Below are 16,277 nucleotides of genomic sequence, written 5' to 3'. Positions count from 1 at the left end.
AGAGATTGTCTACTGCACTGCCAAAGTGAAGACGGAGTTCACTGCTTCCGAAGAAAATCACAGCCTTCTCAACTGCCTGTTCCCTTATGCCCCCTAGTTCCTGAACCCACTTTCATAAAATGCCACCAAGCTCTCTAGGTCTTGACTGAGTCCTGTCCTAGCTCACACTCAGAGAGCAACCCTGGACTCAGGGGGCTCAGGGAACAGTTGCCTTCCACACACAATGAATCCAAGGAACCACCCTGGCCACTGCTCCTGAGCTCTGGTCCTGGGCTCGAGGAACCCAACACGCTCACTGAAGCCCTCCTCTGGCCTGGACATGGTGGGGAGACTCTGCTGTGTCCACTGCTGCAGTGACCCCTGCCCTCCGGCGCTGCCCACTGTCTCCCTCACCCGCCCTAGTGTGAGTCTGCTCTCTGGTGGGGCCTCTGAGTGTCTCCATCAACATTCACACCATCCTGGGCCCTCTCTGTGGACTCAGTCCAGGGCAGAGTGTGGTCTTCCTCCCCTGACACCCTGCAATTGAACCCCCTCACCCAACCCTCTGCCTCCCATCGTGGCCTGTGGTCTCGCCTTGCACCCCTGCCCTCTCCACTACTCTGGGGCCCACAGTCAGGACTATGAAAAAGGGGACAGGGAGTGTGAAATGTCACAGTGAGACTGAGAATTTCCGAGGCTCAAGAAATCTTTGAGTCCCAATGTCCTAATCCACAGGTTGGAAGGTTGAGGGAGAGGGACGACAGAATGTGTTATGGGCAGCAGATTCCCAATTCCTCACCAGGACTTCCCTGCTCTGGAACAGCACGGCAGGGTGAAGTCAGAAGGAACAGGACGGACTCCTAGCTGATCAGCCACAAGCTGTGTGACTTGGGGATGCTACTCTTAACTGCTCTGCTCCCCATTTTCCTGTCTGTGGCTTAGTAACTAACTCACGGTGTGGTCAGGGAATTAAATGAGACCATGGATGTAAAGAGTACGGAGTGGTCCCAGCACATGGTAAACGCCCAATAAATGTTTATTGTTGTTATTATTATTATTATTGGCTTGATTTTGGCCGAGTAATGAGTCTCAGTGTGGAAGGCAAAGGCCAGTTGGCCACGGCAAAAGTTTCACTGATGAAATTGATGGAAAGGAGGAGGAAAGAAAGTGAGGCGGGGACTTCAGACATCTCCAAAGATCTGTGTCTCTGTGACCTGCTGCTGGAAAGAAAGCCTGAATCCCTGAATCCCACATCCACCTGAAAATTCCCAAAGGCAACAACTCTCCCCAGAGACATTCTCAGGCCAAAGCTGGCTCTGTTGACCTCAGGGGCACTCAGGCTGGGTTGGGCAGAAGGGGAAAGGAACAGCCACATGGAAGCTGAGACCTGATGCTGAAATCATGCCTTTTGGGGACCCCAGAAGCATTGGGGAGAGCGTCCCTTCCTCTGCCCTGCTCAAGCACCAGGCCTCTCCTCTTGAGTTCCCTACAGCCTTTGTGGACTGATGGGCCCTGTAGAGAAGTATCTATGCCTGGAGCCTGTCTACCTTCAAGACCCCCATGGGACAGTGGGTCACTGAGCTAGAGCTCAGGAGGGTTAAAGTCTGGCCTGTTGTAGGGAGGCTTCTCCCACCCCAAAAGCCTTCCTCCTGGGAACTTCCTGACTCATCTAGGAGCCCACAGAGGGCACTTGGGTTGGAAGGATCTGCAAAAAAGACTAGAAGCAGCCTTGGGGACATAGCCAGAGCATCCTTAAGTGTATGGGACTTGCCCTGTAATCCCACGGAAGCCGGGGTGTATAATTCAAGGCACACCTCCCTCCTATGAAATGACATAGTCCCAACTCTCTCTTTCCTTGAGGCTGAGCCACTGGATACATGGAACATATCTGTCTGGTTGGCCCCTTTCATCACCCCCACAGTCAAGGAAGGAGGACAAATAGGATTTTTATAGGGCCCACCAGCACTGACCATTGGCCCCTTCTCTTTGCTCTTCGCTACCCTAATTATCCACCTTGCTACTTAGTGCTGCCAATATCCCAAGCTCATAAACCTAGTTTAATGGTGATTTGGGGTTTGGCCCAGTTCAGCCCTCCATCCCCCTACCGGATAAAAGGGGGGAAGCTGAGCCATGACTTGATCATCCTGCCCCCTGTTCTTTCCTCCAGGGCCCCATTTCTCTGCCTCTCTCTCCTGCCATGTCGTACCACTCCTTCCAGCCAGGCTCCAGGTGTGGCGGTCAGAGTTTCAGCTCATACTCGGCTGTCATGCCCCGGATGGTCACTCACTATGCAGTGAGCAAGGGGCCATGCCGGCCCGGGGGTGGTGGGGGCCTCCGAGCTCTGGGCTGCCTCGGCTCACGGAGCCTGTGCAATGTGGGCTTTGGGAGGCCCCGGGTAGCCTCCAGGTGTGGAGGTACCCTGCCTGGCTTCGGGTACCGACTGGGGGCCACCTGTGGGCCTTCTGCCTGCATCACCCCTGTCACCATCAATGAGAGCCTGCTGGTCCCACTGGCACTGGACATCGATCCCACCGTGCAGAGGGTAAAGAGGGATGAGAAGGAGCAGATCAAGTGCCTCAATAACCGCTTCGCATCTTTCATCAACAAGGTAAGGGGGCAGTGGCCCAAGGCCATGGGATGACCCACTGCAGATCTGGGGTCTGGTCTCGTTCTGGTCCAAGGGAACCAGGAGAAGGAGACTGACATTGAGGAAGCCTCAGTTTGTCCAGTGGCCTCTCTCACATTCCATGACCACCAGCCTTTGAAAGCCAGTTAGATCAGACTCCACACTAAACATTTCTGCTTCCTTGTCTTTTTAAAAATATATCCTCTTTCCCTGAATATTATCTGACAAAATCACCAATTGCCAAGGTTGCCTGAGGTCAGACTGTAAGAGGAACTTCCAAAGCAATACTGAAAGGAATGACCAGAGAGGCAGAGAAATGAAGGCCCTTCCTGATGAGGCTTTAGCAGTAGAATTGTCTTCTGTGTACCTGAGCTGGGTCACCTTGAACCCGAAGGTGAGGATGGGCACTGTGACCCCAGAATTTCCCATCAGTTTAGGCCTGGGATGAAAGGAAAGCGGACAGTCAGAGCTAGAGGCGCAAGGTGACGGTCACGAAAGTCTGACATCTGTCAACCCCAGAGCCACTGAAAGGCTGCTAGGAAGGCGTGCCTTCAGAAGGTGCTGAACTGGCCTGCCATCCCTCAGCAGCCCCTGGGCCCATCCCACGCCCCAGGGAGGCTCTTGGCGTCAGGATTCATTCCACAGTTTGAGCTCGTGTTTCTGGTGACCCCAAGGTTTAGGGGGAAGAGTCCTGGGCCAGAGGTCAGGAGCCCTGGCCACTGGCGTTGACTCTCCTCCTATACCCGGAATCCCTGTGCAAGCCATTCACCTCTTGGCCTCTGGACGATGCCGCCCAGTGAGGAAGGGGAGGAGTGACGGCGGGAGATTAGGGGAGGTAATATATGCCAAAGTGCTTCACAGAGGAACTTGTTTAGTCAAACTCACAGTTTTATTTCTAAAGCTTATTAAGTTCTGGCTATAAACTTATTCCAACAAATGGGCCCTGATTAGCAAAAACATCACACCACCTTCTGTTAGGCTGGGAGCCTCCTGTTGATGTAGCCACTGACCAGAAGTAAGGCAATGCTACTTGCGCAGTTTTCTTGACAGACAATGCACAATATAGAAAATTCCAGAGCAAGGACGTTCCCTTTGTCAATGTCCAGCCTGGTGGCTGTGGTCAACTTACTCAACTCCTAATCTCAGTTTCTACCTCACGAAACCGGAGGAGGTGGCCAGCAGATATCCACATTACTGTGACCTGGACTTTTTTTCAGACACAGCCATGTAGGATGCAGCACAGTAAGTGAAAAGAGCTTAGAGTTCCTTGATCTGACTTTTCCCCTGAGTTCTCTAGGCTGTCATAAAGGAAAGCCTTGATCCCCAATCTTCACATCCTCTGACATTAGTGTGAAGTTAACAGAGTCTCTTCCCATACACTGTCCCAAGTAGGAGCTTTGGGAAGCAAAGCAAGGCTTGAAGGGACAGGATGTCTCGGTCAAGGACATGAGGATAGAGACAGGCAGGCAGGCAGTGCTGAAACAGGGATTGCCCAGACCTCTTGGAGAAGTGCTGTCCATGACAACACACAACCTCTGAGTGGAAGGTAGGGGTCCACTAGGCTCCCCCAGGCAGGGGAGACACAGAGAAACATACCCTCAGATGCCAGTCTATGCAGAGACCCTGATTTTTGCAAATCTAGTGCAGTGGTAGCCATGTGTTGGGAGAGAGGGCACAAACTCATTCCATTGCCCTCTCTAAGCCATGGTCCCCAGGATCTCTGCTGCCTGTTGACATTCCACTCTTGGCTGCAGGTCCGTTACCTGGAGCAGAAGAACAAGCTGCTGGAGACCAAGTGGAACTTCATGCAGCAGCAGAGGTGCTGCCAGACCAACATCGAGCCCATCTTCGAGGGCTATATCAGCGCCCTTCGGCGGCAGCTGGATTGTGTGTCTGGGGACCGCGTGAGGCTAGAGTCAGAGCTCTGCAGCCTACAGGATGCACTGGAGGGCTACAAGAAAAAGTGAGTCAGTGCTGCTTTCACCCTACTGGGGGACCTGGGGCAAGGGACAGAAACAGTCCAGGCCGGTTCCATTTATAAAATGGGGAGCCTAAACTTAGTTCATTGGGTGGCAGAACAGTTAGGTGGGATCCTGTCAGCAGGGCACCCCACTTGGCACACGGTGGGAGCTCTGAGACTGTGTATTGCAATCTCTCTCACCACTACTCCACCTAAATAAGGCCCTCAGGAACTCTCTCTCTCTCTGTAAAATAAGCTCTCTCATGTGTGGCTTCTGGAGTTCCAGGTTTTGGCTGAAACCGCCTGTTCTGCCTTTGCAGATCCTGAACTACTTCCTGTTCCATAGACAGATCCCCAGTCCTCTTCCTTCCTGGCTTTTGTTCCTGCTGCTCCTCCTGCCTGGCACACCTCTTTCAGCATCTCTCTGCACCACGTCCAAGCTACCACAGCCCACCTTTTCTCTCACCCCCAACTCTGGCTTTCTGCACAGCCCTTCTGCCCCTTCCCTGCATATCAGGCTCTAGCTCCTTCTGCCTCACTTCCCAGTTCTTTGTGGTTCCTGTTTTCTCTTCTGCTACACTTGCTCCCCCTGAGGACGAGCTCCAGGTCTGATTCACAACTTGGAGTAGGTGGTTGATAAGCATATGATAATTAAGTGCTTGCAAGAGGCTGAGGCCCAGATAAATTGTCTCACCAGGTCCTGGGCCCAGTGCCCCATAAGAATCCAATGCCCCATGGGAGTCCAGTGCCCCATGAGAATCCAGTGCCCCGTGACAGTCCAGTGTCCTATGGGAGTGCATGTTAGAGGCAGGCGAGTTGAAACAGGTGTCTTTTTATTGAGGAGAAACACAGCAAATAAACTAAGAGCAACAGATCATAAGGGTTTGGGTCAGTGGAGTGGAACCACATTGGGGACACTCACTGCAGGTGTCAACCACATGCCTACTCAATGCCAGACACTGTGCTAGAAAGTGTGGGTGCTATGGAAAGAAAAAAGGCTAGCTCTTTCCCAGTCCAGTGTGCACAGACCACCTGCACCTACACACAAACAGAGAAGAAGGGGGAGAAATCCCAAGAAAGGGAGAAAACAGGAGTCCAGGAAGCCTTCCTGGAGGAGGTGCCATTTGCTCTGGCCCTTGGAGGATAATGGCTCATTCCAATGGCATTATCCTCCATTTTGGAAATGGAGAAAGGACAGGAATGGGTGACAAGGAAGAGGCAGGGCGTGCCAAGTGAAGGGGGCAACTCTAGCAGACTGTGACAGGTGAGATGCAGTGAGGCTGTGGGAGCGGTGTAGGCCAGCTTCTCAGCAGAACAATGCCTTTCTTGAGGAGTGAGTAGTAAGGTGAGATTAAGAGACAGGATTTGCAGCTCAAGATGAGAACTTTGACTTTTAAACATGAGACAATCGGAGAAGGATGAGATCAAACTGGTATTTTAAGAATAATAGCAAACACTTTCACAGTACAGAGCCTGTGCCAGGCACTGTCCTAGTGCTCTTCAGGTATTAATGCATATGACATGTTAGCCCACAACAGCCCTGTGAGGCAAAACATAGTGTTATCTATGGATGATGAAGCTGTGCATGATGGGGCAGAAAGGCCAAGTCACTTACCCAACTTGCCTACAGCTTACATAGGACAGAGCCAGGATTCAAACCCAGGGGATTAGGCTCCAGAGTCCAGGGCCAGTGTTGCAGCAGTTCTGCTGGGAAAAAAAAGAGAGATGGGCATGATGAAGCAGAGAAGCTTTTAATGGATTGATGCTGCTCATCAAACTGAAGCCCCTGACCAATTCCCTCTGCCTTAGGAGAATGGTGAGTGGGCTGGGGAGCCCCAGCGAGCTTGAGGAAATAGCCTGGCTGTCTCTGTGGGTCTGGTAAAATGGATAATTGCTACCTCTGCAAATGGACCACAAGTAGAGGCCAGGCTCTGAACCCTCCCAACGAGGAGGATGCACGGGTCAGCTGGGAATTCCAGTGACTCAGAAAAAACAGCCAGGCCAGCAGCACAGCCTTCTTCCACCTTCCCAGGGGAGGCCACTAGGTGAAGTGAACCTCCTCGGCAGCAAGATAGAATGAAGGTAGCTTTAAGGAGGACTTCCCAGAGGAGGACTCATCGCGGGAACAGGCTCCTGAGGAATGGGGAGAAGAGTAAGCTTGAAAAGTGGCTACTCACCCATCTCAAGTGGGTGGAGGAGCTAGAGGTGCCAAGACAGGGCTGGACCTGGGCACTCCCCAGGGCATTCAGTCAGTGATAGGCAGAGTCGCCCCCAAAGGCCTAATGCCAAGATCTCTTCCAAAATCCACAAGCCCGACTAAAGCATTTTTTTCCTGCCCTTTCCATCAGATATGAAGAAGAGCTCTCCCTGCGTCCCTGTGTCGAGAATGAGTTTGTTGCCTTGAAGAAGGTGAGGAGGATGCTCAGACAGGCAGAGCCCCTGATCTGGACTGCCTTGCCCCAGGCCACCTAGCCCTGAACTGAGTCCAAACGTGTCTGCAGCCCACCCACCCTGAAAAAGGGTTTCTCGCCCCTCAGACTCCTGTGCCAGCCCCACTAACCCTGAGAATGAGGAAGGCCAGCCTCCTCTCCCCCGAACTTGTCCCCTTGCAAAAGGCCAGCCATTGGCCTGGCCTCCACTTCCCAACTCATACAGGCCCAAACTGGGTTAAAGTCATGTCTACCCCTGCCCGAGCAGCTGGAGACGGGACAGACGCCAATGCCAAATCAAAACAAAAGCTCAAAAGCTGTGCTGCAAGCCCCCAAACATGACAACAATCATGATGGTTCCTCAGACAGGTAGCCAGGTATTTCCAGGCCCAGACTCTGCAAAGCGGGCTCTGAGAGGCTGTTGCCAAGGCTCATTTAAGCCCCACCCCCTTCAGGTCCTTTCCCATCAGGAAGCCAGGCCTGGGGTCCCGGGACTAGGGACCCCTTTTTCCCACCTTGGCTCCATCACCCCTTCACTGCCCGTGGGGGGTCTGTGAGGAAAGGTGAGCCCCACACCTTCCCCCTGCCACCAGCTTGCCTGTGAGGTGGCCCAGCCAGGTCACATTCTGTCCCTGCTCTGCTGCAGGATGTGGACACAGCCTTCCTGATGAAGGCTGACCTGGAGACCAACGCAGAGGCACTCGTGCAGGAGATCGACTTCCTGAAAGGCCTGTATGAGGAGGTACCCACAGCCCTGTCCTTGGGTGGTTAGTCTGGGCTGGAGCCAAGGGAGCGAGAGGGCAGCAGAGTGGCCGCCCAGTGGGTACATTTCAGGGCAAGCATGAGAAGAGGTCCACACTGGAGAGACGGTTCTCAGGCAGTGAGAATCACAGAAGTTGGATCATCCAGGCCATGGCTCACAGGCCCCTCTGGGAAAGTCTCCCCCAAGTTCTGGGCAACCAGAGGGTGGGGACAAGGAGTCAGTTGGTGACTGAAGCTCAGAACAGCCATAGCAGAGTTCTACGCACTCTGCTCTGGGAAGGTCAGAACTGGTTCTCCCCTTCTTCTGCCCCTGGAAGCTCAGAGAGCTCACTCCTTCTCACCTGGGTCCTCCCCACAGGAGATCTGCCTGCTCCAGTCTCAGATCTCTGAGACCTCGGTCATTGTGAAGATGGACAACAGCCGGGAGCTGGACGTGGACGGCATCATTGGTGAGATCAAGGCGCAATATGACGACATTGCCAGCCGCAGCAAAGCCGAAGCAGAGGCCTGGTACCAGTGCCGGGTGAGGCCCGGGGGTTGGGGGCAGGGAGACTGGAAAGGTGACAAAGAGACAGGAGAGGGGAGGACCCCCAGACTCCTTCCCCGCAGAAGTGGGTGAGGAGTTAATGAGAACCGCGCCATGCCACAGACACAGGGAATCCCATAAAGCCCAGCTGCTTTGTTTCTGCAAGGCCCCAGGCCACATCCCTGCAGAGCACGTGGGAAGGACCCCTCCTTCCTGAACAACCCAGGCCTGTCATCAGGGTGCCAGGGCACCTGGCTGTTTGTACCTGAAGACTCACCGGAAGTGCTCCTGTAGGCAGCATTCAATAAATACTAATTGGTGGTGATGGCAAAGAGGGCTCTAAGTTTCGAGGCGTGGGAGGAGGCTGGTGGCATGGGGTGGCTACTAATGGTGGAGCAGAAACAGTGATTAAGATGGCCTCAGACTTAATAACTAGGGGCTTGCTTGGAGGGCAGGGGGGCCCTAATGGTAATTAGATTTAACAAATATCATCGGCTCACCCTCTCTCGCCCTGCCTATGGAAGGCACCAAGCATGCAAGCGCTCATTGGCCCACTCATTCAACACTGTGTGTTCAGCATCCACCATGTGCCAAGCACAGTTCTAGAAGCTGGAGACACAGCAGGGAACAGAATAGACACTAGTCCTTGCCTTCATGTCGCTTTCATTCCAGAGTCAAGTTGGGGGCCAGGGTGGGGTTGAAGGGGCAGGGGGATGGATGATGAACAAGGCACGTAAGTGTAGTGGATGTTTGTTAGATGGTGATACCAAGTGCTAGGAAGAAAATAAACCAGGGGAAGGGTAGGGAGGGTGGCCAGCAAAGATGCTCTTCCCAAACCAAAACACCAGCTAGCAGGAAGTGATTGCAAAGGTGGAGCAGCAGGTAAAGGGAGTTTGATGACAGAGGGAACAAATTGTGTCTGCAAAGGCAAAGGTGTTGTCATTTGATCTAATCTTGAAGGACAAATAAGATTCAATGGGCAGATGGGGGGAGGGTGTGCCAGGCTGAGCAGCGGGTGCTAGGACACAGCAGCAAAAAGTAAGGGGCCTGGAGTGGCATGTGCTGTGGAGACCGGGCTGGAGGGGTGTCTTGAGGCCAGGTCACAGTACACCTGCAGGGCTGTGCTAAGTGGTTTGGTTTTGTTTTGAAGGCAGCGGGTGCCACTACCCAGGGAGTGCCCAAAGTGATGCTCTACCTATTTTCTGGAGCTCCATGGTGGTTGGAAGTATGAAACCTTGACCCGGAGTCAGCTCCTGGTGAACCCGTCTGTGGCCCACCCACGGCCAGGTTTCACTCTGGCTGGCCCATCCTCTGGTTTTCCCTGGCAACCACCATCAGCTAGGTTGGGTTCAGGATTACAACCACCTCATTTTCCCATCCTGCTAAGTCAGAATCGTAGAGACAATTCTATTAGTTAAGGACTGCATTTGGCTACCAGGATCAGAAATTCTAAAAAAGAAAAAAAAAAAGTAGTTAAAATTGAATTTTCACTTTTTTCTCAAGTAGCTTGAAGTACAAAATAGACTGCTCAGGATGACACAGAGTTTCTGTGACATCATCAGGGACCCAGGATCCTTCTAGCTTACCATTCTGCCATCTGTAATACATGCTTCATCCTCTTGGTGGCCTCACGTTCCAAGACAGCTGCAGCACCTCCAGTCTTACATGCTTACGCCAGGCAGCAAGGAGAACAGAGGGGAAAAAAACCAACTGGGTCATTCCCTCCTTTAAAGAGCTTACCCAGAAGCCCTGCCCAGCCATGGCCATAGATCTCATTGATTGAAAAGCTGAGAAATACTCTCTTATCTGGGCTCATTGTTACCCTAAATAAAAGCAGGGTTCTGTCTGGTTCTGGGTTTTTGTTGTTGTTGTTTGTTGTTTGTTTTTTGTTGTTGTTGTTTGTTTTTTGAGATGGAGTCTTGCTCTATTGCCCAGGCTGGAGTGCAGTGAGTGGTGCAATCTTACACTACTGCAACCTCTGCCTCCCAGGTTCAAGTGATCCTCCCGCCTCAGACTCCCAAGTAGCTGGGATTACAAGCATGCACCACCATGCCCAACTACTTTGTGTATTTTTAGTAGCAAAGGAGTTTCACCATGTTGGCCAGGTTGGCTAGGCTGGTCTTGAACTCTTGACCTCAAATGATCTGCCTGCCATGACCTCCCAAAACGCTGGCATTACAGGCGCCAGTCACTGTGCCCAGCCAGGGGTTCTGTTTTAAGAAGAGGAGAATGGATATTTATTGGGCAACTGCAGACTTTCCTACTGTAACCAAATAACAAAAGAGCCAATGAGTGTGATTATGTGCTTATCTCTCGTTTTGCATTTCTATATAATATGCTCCCACCCACTATCTGAAAAATCTAAAATCAACTAATTTTCTTTTTTTTTTTTTGAGACGGAGTCTGGCTCTGTCGCCCAGGCTGGAGTGCAGTGGCCAGATCTCAGCTCATTGCAAGCTCCGCCTCCCGGGTTCTCGCCATTCTCCTGCCTCAGCCTCCCGAGTAGCTGGGACTACAGGCACCCGCCACCTCGCCCAGCTAGTTTTTTGTATTTTTTAGTAGAGACGGGGTTTCACCGTGTTAGCCAGGATGGTCTCGATCTCCTGACCTCGTGATCCGCCCGTTTCGGCCTCTCAAAGTGCTGGGATTACAGGCTTGAGCCACCGCGCCCGGCCTAAAATCAACTAATTTTTTAAAACTTACAAATGTAATCTGTACACACTATTCAGAAATTGGATTCAGAGTGCAAAGGTTTTTATAAAAAAGTGTTACCTCAAGGTAGGACATAAATTGCATTTTTTAAATTGTTTTTAGAGAACACATACAAATGTTTTCATCCTGATGGGCAGACCCATCCCGATGGGCAGTCCTTGGTCTATTAGGCAACCCAGGCTGAGCACAGAAACCCCTTCCAAGATCCAGAGGCATATCTAAAAGAGCCCGTGGGCGAACTTGGACTCTGGGAAAGAGAAAAGGACCAGACACAGAACAGCTAAACAGAGGAGGGGATCTCAGAGGTTGGAGAGCAATCTAACAAACCTGGAACTGGGGATGGGGTGAGATGGGAATCAGGAGCAGCCCACATAAAGGACCCCAAAATTGCCAAGAAGTGGAAGAAGGTAAAGGAGCAGAACCAGTATGAGAACCAGAGAGCACCTGAACTAGGAAGTCATGGGAGAAAAGACTGGGAACAGTGAGAAAGGAGGCTAGGAGATGCCACCTTGCCGTGCCTGCGGCTCTGACTTCTCTGTCCTGGCAGTATGAGGAGCTAAGAGTCACAGCTGGGAACCACTGTGACAACCTCCGCAACCGTAAGAACGAGATCCTGGAAATGAACAAGCTGATCCAGCGGCTGCAGCAAGAAATCGAGAATGTCAAAGCCCAGGTGAGGCTGGGGAGGACCTCCTTGCTGTGAGAGGCATCCTAGGCTGACTGCCAGTCTGTGCTGTGCAGGGCGGGTTCAGTCCCTGCTGTGAGTGCTGTTGAAGAGGGAATAAACTTGTGCTGCCTTGCTCAAGCAGAAGCAAGCCCTTTCCACAAAAGGGCTGACCTACAGCAGGATGAGCAGCCACAGGAAATAGTCAGGTCCCCAACAGAAACAAGGTGACCAACATCAAAGATGAAAAACAAGGATGGTTCACTAGGTGCAAGGATAGAAAAGATGTTCTCCACGGTCCCTTCAGACCCAAAGACTGTGATTCTGTGATCCTGAAATTCAAGATGACTCTGAATTGTTCATAAAATCAGACCCACTCCATTCTCCTGGGGTAGGGAAGACCAGCTAGGCATTTAAAATCTATTAGCCCCACAGAAATTCTCAGCATACTTAAGAGGAAAATCCCAGCTCTCTTGGAGGTATTTTAGACAGAAAACCCATCCCAGTTCCCTGGAGGAACCAGATGTCGCAATCCTAGGATGAAGCTTGCAGCAAATGTGAGCCTGGCACGTAGCCACCCCCATGTTCTCTCTGCTCTTCTGCAAGTCTGGCTTGGGGCTCCAGGGCCCCCAGTGATGTTTTCTGTGCCCCTCCCACAGCGCTGCAAACTTGAGGGTGCCATAACCGCGGCAGAGCAACAGGGCGAGGCGGCTCTCAACGATGCCAAGTGCAAGCTGGCAGGGCTGGAGGAGGCTCTGCAGAAGGCCAAGCAGGACATGGCCTGCCTGCTCAAGGAGTACCAGGAGGTGATGAACTCCAAGCTGGGCCTGGACATCGAGATCGCCACCTACAGGCGCCTGCTGGAGGGCGAGGAGCACAGGTGAGCTCCTCTGGGAGGAGTCAAAGATGGGCACCAGGTGTGACCATCACCCAGCCCTCTGGCGGCGGCTGCTAGTATCTCTCACCCCTGTCCCGACCCCAGTCATTGAAAACCCACAGCAGCACATGGCCCACAGTAAGGGCAAAAGCGGGGAGATGCTGCGTTTACCTGCATCTGTTTGACGTAGTTACCTGTCTTTTTCTTCACATCCCCAGGCTGTGCGAAGGCATCGGGCCCGTGAATATCTGTAAGTAGATGAGCCGTGCCCCACTGGCTCTGGGGTCTTGGGGATTGATCACTCCAATACAGGCAGTCCACACCACCCCTTCCCAGACCTCTGATGTCTCCCCTACCCCAAAGGAAGAGCTCTGTCTGCTGTGAGCTCCCAGGCTGATGGAAAGGGCTAACCAAATATTTTGGGAGTCAGACTAGGAGCAGATTTGCAACAGCATGGTCCAAGTGCTTCGGGGCCCAGAAGCCACAAAGAACCACCCTGACAAGAGGATGCTCTTCTAGAAGAAGAGGATCTGAAGCAAGCTCAGGAAGGAGGGACCAGTAGAAACTGAGAAAGGGTGAAGCTGAATCCGGCCTGGCCTCGCCCAGGCTCTAGGGAAAGGAGAGAGGTGCATGGGGACCTTGCAAGTACTTTGTGTGACTAGGGTGGGAGACACAGAAGCTGGAGGCTGGAATGGGATGTCCGTAGAGGTGAGTGGCAGCAGGTGGGAAGAACGGCCTGGCTGAGGGGTTTCAGGGCAGTACACTGAGAGCCACACCGTGTGGGGCCCTGAGCATCCCTTTCTGTTCCCACAGCGGTGAGCAGCTCCAAAGGCGCCATCCTGTACGAGCCATGTGGGGTCAGCACGCCTGTCCTCAGCACCGGCGTCCTCAGGAGCAGTGGGGGCTGCAGCATTGTGGGCACTGGTGAACTGTATGTCCCCTGCGAGCCCCAGGGGCTACTGAGCTGTGGGAGCGGGCGCAATTCCAGCACGAAACTAGGGGCTGGGGGTAGCTCCTCCAGTCACAAGTGTTAGCACCATCCCAGACATCCAGGAGACAGGGCCCCAGCCCCATGGCCCTGGGTGTCACACTCCCACCAGGGCTAAAGACAAGGATGTTCCAAAGCCCCACCTCCCTGTATTGACTCCACATTCCCCTCCAGTGTTCCCTCCTTGGGAACTGAGCTGCCCCTCGGACCCCTCCTTTGCCTCATGAGTGACCTTCTACTCAGCTGTGTGCAGACCCTCAGCTAGGCAGGGTTGGGGGGATGGACAGCAGAGAAAGAGAATGCGTTGCTCCTAACCCCAGAATGGCAATAACCCCCAGAAGGTCAAATGGGCACACCGCAGTTCTGCTCTGTGGATCATCCCATGGAAGTTTCCTCACAAAGCCAGCTCCTCTCCCACCACAGGCTCCACACTGCCCTTACTTCAGGCTCTCATGCCCCTAAGAAGAGTGAATTTCCTTTAACACCACCTGAAACATGCACCACTGCAAATATCAAAGGGAGACACCCTCAAATCCCACTCTGAATTCCAAAGTCAAGAGCCACGATTTCAGGATCTGTCAGGACCTGCCAATGTCCTCTCAGCACAGAGAATCAAGCAGTGGCCTTTGGGCAGTAGATTTACTGTCTCAGGTATGTTGAACTCAAACTATGAGAATAAATCTTTCTCCTGAGCTCACATTGGCAGGTGATGTCAGGCAAATGCCTAGAACAAAAGGCAAAGGGATATGGAATGTTTACTGGACAGATGGAAAACCAAAAACAGATATCATTTGCTCAATGGAATCAGACCCGCCTCCACCCAACCCCTTCTGTACATAGCCGCCCCTTCCTGTTCCCCCTCCCTTTAGCTCCTCTTGCTTTGGGTCTGATATGACAGTGATGTGGGGCTGCCCCAGCTGACTTGGAGGCCCTGGGCTCAGGAGCTCATAGACAGAGGAGTTGTGGGCTGACTTCACCTCCCAGAAGTCCCTCTTGCCAAGCCCTGTCCCACTGGGGCTCCAGGGCCTCTGCCCTGAGCATCTGGGCTTCTGTTCAAAATAAACCTACTCTGTTCATGGATTACAGAAATCAGGATTATTTACCCTGCTCTGTGGAAAGTGTGATAAGGCTGAGGGGGAACTGGTGAGCAGCTTTTGGGGACTGGAGTTTCAGGAACAGAAATGAAGAATATTATACAAACAGAAACACTACATGTAAATAATTTGCAAATGGCCTGTGGAAGAAATAGGGCTCCGTACAAATCACACTGAAAACCGGCACATCACACCCCAATGGTTCACAAGTCACTTGCCATGTTAAAAACCACGAGCCCATTGCACACAGGCCTCCTCACTCCATGGTGCCCTATACACACCCTAGAGAAGATCCATGGGGTCCTCTATCATGTCTAGACTTAGCAGCCCCCAAGCCCTGGGTTCTGTCCCTATCCAGAACCATTCTCAGTGCCTGGACACCCCCAGCTCCAGAAAAGCAGTGAAGATGGTGGCCACCTATGGTTTGAGGAGGACCAGGACACTCTAGTCTCCTCTCCCCATGTAGAGAGCCCAAGACCTGGAGATTTGGCGGCAGTGTTTCCACCCTCTGCGAGGCCTCAGTCCCCTTTTCTTTGCCTCACTGACCTCCTGAAACAGCCACTCCTGGGGGGGCGCTTTCCCCCTTATGGCTCCCCTCTCCTGAGAGTTGGAGTGACTCCCCACTCTCCCCAAAGAGCACCCATGCTGCGCCAAGCCCTGCATTAGAGACTGATGATGCAGAAATGACTAAGACGCCCTCTTAACCCTGGAAGGACGCTCAGCCTCCGGGAAGGAGGATTCATAAATAATGAGTGCCAAACAGCATGGGAGCTCCAAGAAGCAGCTCATGACTGCCTGGCAAGGGTCAGAGACAGGATCACAAGGAATACTGTATGGACAGGGACTGAAGGGAAGTCTAGAGTCAGATCTGTGGGCAAGCACAGTCAACAGAACCCATTCCTTCACATTCTCATTGGCTCAGTCTGCATCTCTCAAGCACCTGCTATGGGGCTGGCTACCCTGGGCCTGGAGACACAGTGGGGAATGAGACAGCCCTGGTCACGGCCAGTTTACCCCATAAGCGCAGTAGACACCGTATGTGGGGCTGATGGTAGAGAATGTAAGATGGGGCAGCCACTGTGGAAGACAGCCAGGCAGTTCCTGAGCGTGGTCCCCACGGAGGTACCAGGTGAGTCAGCACTATCACTCATAGGCATACACCCAAGAAAGACAGAAACCTATGTCCATGCAAAAACATGCCCGTGAAAACTTATCACAACATTATTCCTAATAACTAAAAGGTGGAAACAACACTGTGTAGACTTGCCACAGTGTCTATCCAAAATATGGCACACTTACACAATGGAATCTTCTCTGCCATATAAAGGAGTCCTGCGCTGATACATACTACAGCATGGATGAACCTTGGAAACATTATGCAAAGGGCAAGAAACCAGTCACAAAAGGCCATCTATTTTACAACTCCATTCCTATGAATGTCCAGAATATGGGAATCCACAGAGAAAGCAGAGCTGTGGCTGCTTAGGGCTGAAAGGAGAAGACAGAGCTTAGGGGAGTCATAGGAGCCACAGCTAAAGGTTTCTTTAGCCCAGTGTGGTGGCTGCACCTGCAGTCCCAGCTACTTGGGAGGCTGAAGCAGGAGGATCATTTGAGCCCAGGAGTTCAAGGCCACAGTGAGCTATAATCACACCACTGCACT

General features: G+C 52.5%; 1 protein-coding gene across 1 annotated transcript; it reads left to right on the top strand.

Moving 5' to 3' along the window:
• The first annotated feature begins 2,117 nt into the window (after positions 1 to 2,117).
• On the top strand, positions 2,118 to 14,867 carry KRT82 (keratin 82). The gene is made up of 9 exons (XM_008003332.3): positions 2,118 to 2,587; positions 4,360 to 4,568; positions 6,914 to 6,974; positions 7,641 to 7,736; positions 8,115 to 8,279; positions 11,542 to 11,667; positions 12,318 to 12,538; positions 12,754 to 12,785; positions 13,349 to 14,867. Exons 1-9 carry the CDS (start codon positions 2,177 to 2,179, stop codon positions 13,567 to 13,569), a joined length of 1,542 nt encoding a protein of 513 aa, XP_008001523.3. The 5' UTR covers positions 2,118 to 2,176; the 3' UTR covers positions 13,570 to 14,867.
• The last annotated feature ends 1,410 nt before the right edge of the window (positions 14,868 to 16,277 follow it).

Source organism: Chlorocebus sabaeus, chromosome 11 (genome assembly GCF_047675955.1).
Source record: "Chlorocebus sabaeus isolate Y175 chromosome 11, mChlSab1.0.hap1, whole genome shotgun sequence".
In the NCBI taxonomy this organism is placed as follows: domain Eukaryota; kingdom Metazoa; phylum Chordata; class Mammalia; order Primates; family Cercopithecidae; genus Chlorocebus; species Chlorocebus sabaeus.
Note: the sequence above shows the minus strand (reverse complement) of the source record. Positions and strands in the feature narration are given on the sequence as shown.